This window comes from Carex rostrata, chromosome 16, assembly GCF_964058835.1.
Source record: "Carex rostrata chromosome 16, lpCarRost1.2, whole genome shotgun sequence".
NCBI lineage: Eukaryota > Viridiplantae > Streptophyta > Magnoliopsida > Poales > Cyperaceae > Carex > Carex rostrata.
The window spans coordinates 4,399,027-4,408,185 of NC_135933.1; the positions used below are offsets into that span (position 1 = coordinate 4,399,027).

At 31.3% G+C, this 9,159-nt stretch overlaps 2 protein-coding genes across 3 annotated transcripts; both read right to left on the reverse strand.

Annotated features, from left to right (window-relative positions):
• Window positions 1-1,409: 1,409 nt before the first annotated feature.
• LOC144567032 (dehydration-responsive element-binding protein 1C-like) lies at window positions 1,410-2,308 on the reverse strand. The gene has a single exon (XM_078317057.1). The coding sequence runs from the start codon at window positions 2,218-2,220 to the stop codon at window positions 1,573-1,575; it is 648 nt and encodes a 215-aa protein (XP_078173183.1). The 5' UTR covers window positions 2,221-2,308; the 3' UTR covers window positions 1,410-1,572.
• Window positions 1,410-7,743, reverse strand: LOC144567033 (dehydration-responsive element-binding protein 1A-like). Of its 2 annotated transcripts, none has more exons than XR_013515344.1 (2): window positions 6,911-7,739; window positions 1,410-1,459 (listed from the first exon to the last, which is right to left on the reverse strand). XR_013515344.1 is itself a non-coding variant. In XM_078317058.1 (2 exons), exon 1 carries the CDS (start codon window positions 7,625-7,627, stop codon window positions 7,016-7,018), a length of 612 nt encoding a protein of 203 aa, XP_078173184.1. In that variant the 5' UTR covers window positions 7,628-7,743; the 3' UTR covers window positions 6,867-6,974; window position 7,015. The 2 variants fall into 2 exon arrangements, 1 of the variants encoding a protein (XP_078173184.1); XM_078317058.1 differs by lacking the exon at window positions 1,410-1,459 and having other exon boundaries at window positions 6,867-6,974; window positions 7,015-7,743.
• Window positions 7,744-9,159: the final 1,416 nt, after the last annotated feature.

Sequence of the window (9,159 nt, forward strand, 5' to 3'; positions counted from 1 at the left end):
TCTTAACCTTTCTTACTAGGCTTACTGCCTACCATTTCAGTGATTGAAATTTACACTCATCTATTTTTTCATCTGAAATGTTTAAAATCGATTATACGGCTGTAATTATATCTAATTTGTTGTAATAAATTATATTGATATAAAAGAAAAAAAAAATTGCAGCCATGTGATTGATTTTGAATGGCTCTAATGAAAAAAATAAGAGGGTACTCCATTTTTCTCAAGAAAAAGAGCAGATTTGAACCCACCTTTTCATCATCTTGACCGTCGTTCAATTGATGACATAAGTGTGCGTATCAGGCTATCAGCGTATGGATCATCCAATGTGTTATTTCAGTGTTTTAAAATACGGTTTAAATATTGTGCCTCGAGCCCTCGCCTATCAGCCCAGCAAAGACGGAAATAATTGTTAAACTTCTAAAGGAAAAATTAATAGAAATACAGTTACATTTTCCAAGTTCATCCTCCCATACAATCTGAAATGCAAGTGGATCGCCTACGGACCAGTTTTCCCAAAAAAAAAAAAAAAAAGGAAATGCAAGTGGATGTGTAAAAAACAAGTACCACTTTTTGAGAAGCTAGCTAAGTTCATGCTCCCTTTACTAATTAATACTCCACCCGTTTTACAAGTACAGTCTCTATTTCTAATTTTCAATTTTTTGTAGACAAAAAGAAATATCGAAGTCACGCCAATTCTCTGTCCTACTCAATTTAACAAAATAATTTTATAGCAAATCAAATCAATAGATCGTTCTTTCTTAAAACGCTGACGTTGACGATTATAATCAGCAAAGAGTAAATTCAGAATATCACATTTACCATTCAATATTTTAAAAACTCAAAATTCTCTTTAATATATTAACTTTTCTTTTTAAAAATTTGAAAGTATTATTTTTATTGTTAATTAAAAATTAAAAAAAAAGAAACTTGTTGAAGAAAAACATTCAGTCATCTAATATTGCCAGATTGTGAGAACATATAATTTATTTATTTCCCTGTGAGACACAAGTGTGTGCCAAATGTCATCATAAATGTCTCACAAGCACAAAAATAAACAATTTGCCTTCAAATTCGACCATTAAAAGATTGAATTTATTTTTACACAAACTATATATTTTTATTTTAATAAATGAGAAAAATATAAATTTAAAATGAGTTTAATTAGAAAAGATATTAAATTGAGTAAATTTGTGTGTTTTTAAAATTAGAAATACAAAAATAATATAATAAATACTAGAGAATGTAATACACAATTTCGATGATTTCAGGGGTATACATGAAAATCCCCCTAAATTGTTTGTTGGACTAATTGCTACTCTCAGTTGTTAAATAACTTTAATTCTAGTTCTAGTGAACAGAGAAAAGACTTGTGAATATTCACCGTCCCCCCCCCTAAATATGTAATCTAAGACGATTAAATAAATGAACTAATTATTTAACGAATACTACTTTAAGTACACTAGAAATAACGTGTACATTATGTATTTATGTTCTCTGTTCCAACAAGGCACTAAGATGAAACAGAGCATATTCTATGCTTCCCAAAACTATCCAAAGAAAAATTACAAAACATCAACTCCAGAGAGACACAACCGTACACCATTTATTGTCTTCTAAATCACTGAACCAATCAAAAGGAGGCTCAAATATCAGTCCATCAGCCAAGCTCGCATAGCACAGTCCCAAATTCATATCCCCATCTCCATCCCAATTAGAATCCATTTGATCATTGGCAACAGGAATGCTCTCAGACACAGGCAATGATGACGAGATCACATCCGTCTCATCAACAGTCTCAGTTGATGATGATGAGGAAGTGAAGTGCTCGGCTGAGTCTGATGAATTCCTTAAATGAAGTGCCTCCGCTGCCTCGATGGCAGCCTGTTTCAGCTCTTTCACACTTGAGAAGGAAGGAGGGATGCTGATCAGTGACGCTGAGTCAGCAAAGTTCAGGCAAGCAGAGCGGCCCCTGAAAGCCATTGCTGCTACATCATGCGCCCGAGCGGCCATCTCAGCAGTCGGGAAAGTACCGAGCCAGATTCTCAATTTATTATTAGGGTTTCTGACCTCGCAGACCCAGCGGTTCAAAGTACCTCTGCGCCGAACTCCTCTGTAGACAGGATGCCTTGTTTCTTTAAACTTGATGCGTCCTGACGGCTTCTTCGGAGGCGCGGATAATACAGTCATGTAGTCAGAGTCGCTGCCAGAAGAGCATTCCATTTGAGAATTGAAGTATTTGTTATCGAATAAGAGCGAATTAATAGAGCTGAGGAGAAGTGTATGAGTTCAGAGGGAGCAGTTTGGGGTTTGGAAGGGAATGGAAGGAAGTATTAATAGGTTGTGGGGAGCGGAAAGTGGGAGTCGCAACGCGGAATTATAGAAAAAAAAAAAGAAGAAAAAAGAGGCAGCGTTAAGCTATCTCTGTGCAAGAAACAGCTGGGAACGGGAAAGTGACTTGAATGTAGTCACTTGTTTCCATTCTCTCGTTTTTTTTTTTTTTTTGTCGTTTCTTTTCTAATTGGGATAAAGGGTAAAAAGTTTGTGTTGCTTTGAGTGGGCCGTTGGTTCTTGGTTAGTTGGTTGTATAGTTGCTGGCTTGCGGCTGTCCGCGCACAAAAGAATTCTCTCGTTCTTGATTCCTCTCTCTTGACCTTTCTTACTGCTAACCTTTTCATCGTCTTGACCGTATAGTTTCGTTTGAATCGCTGATGCACTTAACACTTGGACCGCAATTGTTGAAATAAGGGTTAATATGGATGAAATATATCCGCCGTTATTTTTTTTTATTTTTTATTTTTTAAAAAGGCAGAAACCTATTTTATATTACTGAAATTGAATAATTATAAAAATAGTCTTAGTGTGCCCTCCAAATAGAGAACACCTCAACTGAATAACAGGTGATCTCAACTTTGTAAAAAAAATTATACGTGAATTTTAATAGGGAAACTTTTTCATACTTGAATCTCAATAAAAATTAACAATTGAGATCGGAATAACATGACAAAACAAATTATTCTTCTCATTATCTTTTTGTACATTATTGGACATGACAAGTCAAGTAGAAGGTGAAAGATTCCACTTTCCACATCTCTTTTGCTCCCAGTAGGTACTAAGGGTACGTCTGGATCGTGTAAGAATTAGTACAAGAATAACGATTTTTAAATTAGTGGTTGATGATAGTGTTAATCAGAATAGCTTGAGAATAATATTAATCTTGAACTATTCGGTTTAGTAAAAATGTTATTTGGATTGTATGTTTGGAATAACTATGGAGAGAATAAATAAAATAGTGATTAACCTAATCTATTTAAACTAATATTATATTAGATTTAATATCTAAATTAATATTTTATTTCATTTAATATTTAGACTAATATTATATTACATTTAAACTAATATTTTTTTAATACTAATCGAATATTTTATTTAATACTTATCTAACTAAATCTAATATTAAATTTATTTAATGCTAATTTAATATTTTATTTAATACTAATTTAATATTAAACTAATATTATATTACATTTAACCAAAGTTCTAAATAGCGATTATAGCGGCATAGCGGGGAGACCAAAAAAAAAAAACTATTGCGAATAGCATAGCTATAGCGGAAGCTATCATACATAGCGATTTTCTTTTTTCAAATTTTATATTCTATATTTCTACTAATTATCAACATAATCAATATTAGAGAATTGATGTAACAACAAAATTACAACTAATCTAAGTCTATACTTTTTTTTATCAATTATGCAAATAAGAAGGAAAAAAAAGATTTAACAAGTAACATTATTTAATAGTTCATACTTCATAGTATTACATATTATAATAGACAAACAACAATTAATTTTATATGGTAAATGAAGTTAATATATATATTTAAACATTTTATATATTATAATAATAATCAAAATCAGCTTTCAATTGAAACGAACGATATTAATTTTACAAATGAATACTATCCGAAGAGCAATCAAAATGAAGAATTAATATTTGAATATTTCTTGATATAGAATGATAGAATAAATCGCAAATAAAAATAGAAGCACATAGTTTGTTTTAGCACACTTATCATATAAAACCATGTAGCATTAGAAATAAGAATAGAAGTACATAATTCCATATAAATTGCAAAAAAAAACCCATGTAGCATAGCGGTAGCTATAGCGGGTCGCGTATAGCGGTAATTGTGGTTAGCTATTATAGCTATATAGGTCGTAGCTGAGTTAGCGCACTTTTATCTCATAGCTTAGTGTTTATGGTCTGGAAAAGCTATAGCGCCGTTATAGCTAGCTATTTAGAACACTGCATTTAACATTTAAATTAATATTATATTACATTTAATTTAATATTTTATTTAATACTAAGCTAAAATTTTAAGTAATATTATATTACATTAAATATTGAAGTAATATTATATTACATTAAATATTTAAGTAATATTATATTACATTAAATATTTAAGTAATATTATATTACATTAAATATTTAAGTAATATTATATTACATTTAATATTTAAGTAATATTATATTACATTTAATATTTAAATTAATATTATATGATATTAATATTTAAAGTAATGTTATTTTATATTTTATTTAATACAAATCAAATATTTAAAATAATATTATATTACATTTAATACTAATCTAATATTTAAACTAATATTATATTACATTAAATATTTAAATTAATATTATATTTTATTTAATATTAATATTATATTACATTTAACATTGAAAATAATATTCTATTACATTTAATCTAACATTTTATTTAATATTAATATAATTTAATTTTATACTTAATAAATACTAATCTACATTTTAAATTAATATCATATTTAATTTAATATTTAAACTAATAGTTTATTTAATACTAATCTAATATTACATTATATTTAATAGTAATCAGATGTCTTATTTAATACTAATTTAATATTTAAAGTTTTAAACTAACTCTAATTGAGAGGAATCAATTACTAATTTATGTTTGGATCAACAAGAATTGAGAATAGTGGAGCTAATTCAAGATTAGCTCTATTCTTGGGTGATTCAAACGTAGGCTATTCCAATTAACAGTTGGCACCCAGATAGTTTTCAGATGGTGATGTATGAAGAAACTCATACATCTGCACATGACATAGCGACTCAGCTTGTTTCTTATGAAGATGCTAACAACTAAATGGAGTGATAGGACTAAAGTCAAATTTTGCTAATATCAAACTTTACATCAGCCATATTGTGTGGCTTAGATGTTATGTTGCTTTTACTATATTTTGGGATATCTTGGTTATTACCAGTTGTGATGCAGTTGATGGACAATGTGTTCAGGGCCTTATTTTGTTGCTTTTTTAGGACAAATATAAAATGGTTGTAAGTTAACTATTTCTTGAATAAAATGAGCTTTGGCCTTTAAAAAAAAAAAAATCGGAATAACAGATTCGTGTTTTTCCATTGTAATAACCGCAGATTTAATTCCGCATATGGATCATCAAATTAATGTATGTGTTGTTAGAATCTGTGTTTTTAAAATACGATATAAATATTGTTCATATATAAGTATATGTTTATTTTTTATTTGTAATGAACTGCACATATTTATATGACATAAAACTGCATATAAAAATAATAATTAATGAATATTTTATTTTCATAATTTTCAACTGATTTGAAACTTCAAATTAAATTTTGACTGTATCATTCATTAAATTTAAGATAATATATTATTATTAGGGGTGTCAATGGCACATTTTTACTCGTTTACTCGATCCGTATAGTTCCCTAATAGTAATCATCTTTAGTGATTGTTTTGACTGTACTTTTCAACTTCAGCCATTTCAATAAAAAATAATTATAATTAAATTATATAATTTATATTCGCAGACGAAGCCCACATCGATCAATTATACCAATATTCAGCTAAGGATTTGGTACGGTACTATGGGTTGCATAGAGGGTTACAGTGCTGCGGCTCAATATTTGAGTTTTTAAAATTCTAACGGTTGATCCGAACCGTTCATCTTATTCTCCAAATTAATATGTATTTGGAGACCAAACTTTTATATTTTTTGAAACTTTTTTAATATTTTTTTAAATTTATTGAATATCGCTGTTTTTTATGGTTCAGAATTGTCTGAAAAAATAACGATTTTCAATAAATCTAAAAAAATAGTAAATTTTTTTTCAAAATAGATAAAATTTGGTCTCCAAACACATATTAATATGAAGATCAAGATGAACGGTTCGGATCGACTGGCTTCAGAAAAAATTTCTGCACCATGCAATTGAATGGAGATTCGTGCATTATTCACATGGCCAAGTACTACTGGAATCTGCGTTTTATGTATGGGTATTTGTTGCCCTAGCAGCCCCACTGCTGTGTTTTCTAAAAAAAAAAAAATGTATGGGTATTTGTTTGTATCGTCGTGGTTTTTTAACCACCAACGAGGATTTGTTTTGTCGTAATTACAGAGATTGTTAACTGCATGTTTTTTAAGACGTCTTTATTTATGTACGGAAAATGTTCAAAAGAAGAACCAAATGAACTAAAACACAGTTGAAAGACCTCACAGGTAACATAATCTTTTGGTTTAGATCCGGGTTGTCCGGTCAGAATCCGGACCAATCCGATTCAATGTGAAATCACAGAGTTTCTTTAATATTTGTGTCAATTTTGATTGGACGATCCGGATCTAAAGAGTCTATTACCTGAGGGCTGAGGTGATATGAATTCAGCACTTAGTGGTTTTTATTGAAAAGAAATTATCACAGTTAAAAAAATACTTGGATTTTAGTTCCAGTGAAAAGATAAGAAGCTTATGAATATTTACTATACGACTACATAAATATGTACTCCAAGCCGATTTAATAAATGAATGAATGAATTAACGAATGCTAATTTTAGTACACTACAACTAATGGGTACATTGTGTTCCCTGTTCCAACAAGGCACTAAGATGAAACAGAGCATACTCAATGCCTCTCAAAACTATCCAAAGAAAATTTGAGAACATCAGCTCCAGAGAGATACCGTTGTACACCATTGATTGTCGTCTAAATCACCAATCCAATCAAAAGGAGGCTCCAACATCAGTCCCTCGGCCAAGCTTGCATAGTACAGCCCCAAATTCATATCCCCGTCTCCATCCCAATTAGAATCCATTTGATCATTGGCAACCGGGTTACTCTTGGATACAGTCTCAGTTGATGATGCCGAGGAAGAGATGTTCTCAGCCGAGTCTGACGAATTACTTGAATGAAGAGCCTTGGCCACCTTGATGGCAGCTTGTTTCAGCTCTTTTACGCTTGAGAAGGAAGAAGGGATGCTGATCAGTGATGCAGAGTCCACAAAGTTCAGGCAAGCAGAGCGGCCTCTCAAAGCCATCACTGCCACGTCATGTGCCCGAGCAGCCATCTCAGCAGTTGGGAAAGTTCCGAGCCAGATTCTCGATTTATTATTGGGGTTTCTGACTTCGCAGACCCACCGGTTTGTGGTGCCTCTTCGCCGAACTCCTCTGTAAACTGGGTGTCTTGTTTCCTTGAACTTGGTGCGGCCCGATGGTTTCTTCGGAGGCGCTGACCAAACAGTCGTGTAGTCCGTGTCGCTGCTAGAAGACGATTCCATTGAAGTGTTAATTGATCTCTGGGTTGATAATTAGAGAATGTGAGTAGACTAGTAGAGTCGGAGAGTGAACTGTATGATGTTCTGAGTTTTGAAATGGATAAAGAAATAGAAGGAAGAAAGTATTTATAGGTTTTGGAGAGGGAAAAGGAAGCGCACCCAAAAACACGCGGTGTTAAGCTACAGCTGAGATGGGAAAGTGACTGGCAGGTCTGATCAGTTTATTGTTTCTCTTTTGGGGAGTGAGCAGCGTGTTGCTTTCAAGCTATACATTCAGCGGCTGGGGCGTGGGCGTTGGTTTGTTTGCTGGCTGCTACTCTCCGCGCACAAAGCTTTGTGCATGACTTTTTATTTTTCCTTGCGATTTCTATGTCTTGACCGTCGTTCGGACTTCCGACTATTGAGAGTTGTGAAGGATAAAAAGTTTAAAACTTAAACGTCAAAATAAAACCGTTAGATGTGATCTATGTTATTTTTTTTTCTATGTGTCCATAAAAAAATATCACATTTTGATTTTGCTTTTATATAAATCAAGAAGATGAAAAATCAACGTCTAGAAAGTATCCACATTAGTATACATTTTTACAAGTTCAAGATGACAATCAAAACGAAGTTAAAATGCCATAATTTTTTACACGTGCATAAATAAAATGATGTAGTTCATATCCAACGGTTTTATTTTGAATTTTAAAATTTAAATTTTGAGTTATTAAAGATTTAAAAAATGGAGGCATGATGGAGGCACACAAAATGGAGGCATTTGAACCCTCCTCTTCTTGTATTTATCATATTTCAGCAATGAAATGGGAAATCTTTTGTCTTTTTTTTTTTAAATAATAATAAAAATAAAAATAAAATAATATATGTAAAAGAAGGAATGAACTTGTATTTTTTTTTTTTTGCAAAAGTGGGGATACCACCCGTTTCATTACGAAACGTCCAAGTTCGTACAAATGCATAGTCCAAAATATACAAAATCAAGAACAACTAAACTAAAAATAAAAACAGCTAAGGCAAAATACAATCAATAACAACTAAGTCAACTAAAGCAATTAAGACGTATCACTTCGAACCACAACACTCATAGAACTAGAAAATGTCATTAGGAGAATCATTGAGGAGACCATCAATAGCCAATGAACTTGTATTGACCATGAATACTTGTAATTAAAACTGATGATTTCATGCAAATGAAATGGGCGTATTGCCTTTTTTTCAAAAAAGAAGAGAAGCGAATTAGTACTTGAGAAATAAGTTTAGCAACACATGGTGAAATTAAGTGAAGTACTTGAGAAATAAATGCATTAATATCTATTAACATAAGGGAAAACAACATAACGGATATATGATTGAATATATATAGAAAAAAAAAAAAAACTGACCTTCAACAGAAGGATGTATAAAAAATCAATTTCACGAAAAGTTGGATAGTGCCTTTTGCATTCCGGCTTAGGTAGCACGGCATGCAAATTAAAGCGAGATTATTCAATATTAAACAGACCAGCCTGATGGAGTTCTTTTTATTTCTAATTAAA

What these genes read in the sequence shown, in the direction of transcription:
- LOC144567032 (XM_078317057.1), bottom strand. Translation starts at nt 2,220, where the DNA reads ATGGAATGCTCTTCTGGCAGCGACTCTGACTACATGACTGTATTATCC.
- LOC144567033 (XM_078317058.1), bottom strand. Translation starts at nt 7,627, where the DNA reads ATGGAATCGTCTTCTAGCAGCGACACGGACTACACGACTGTTTGGTCA.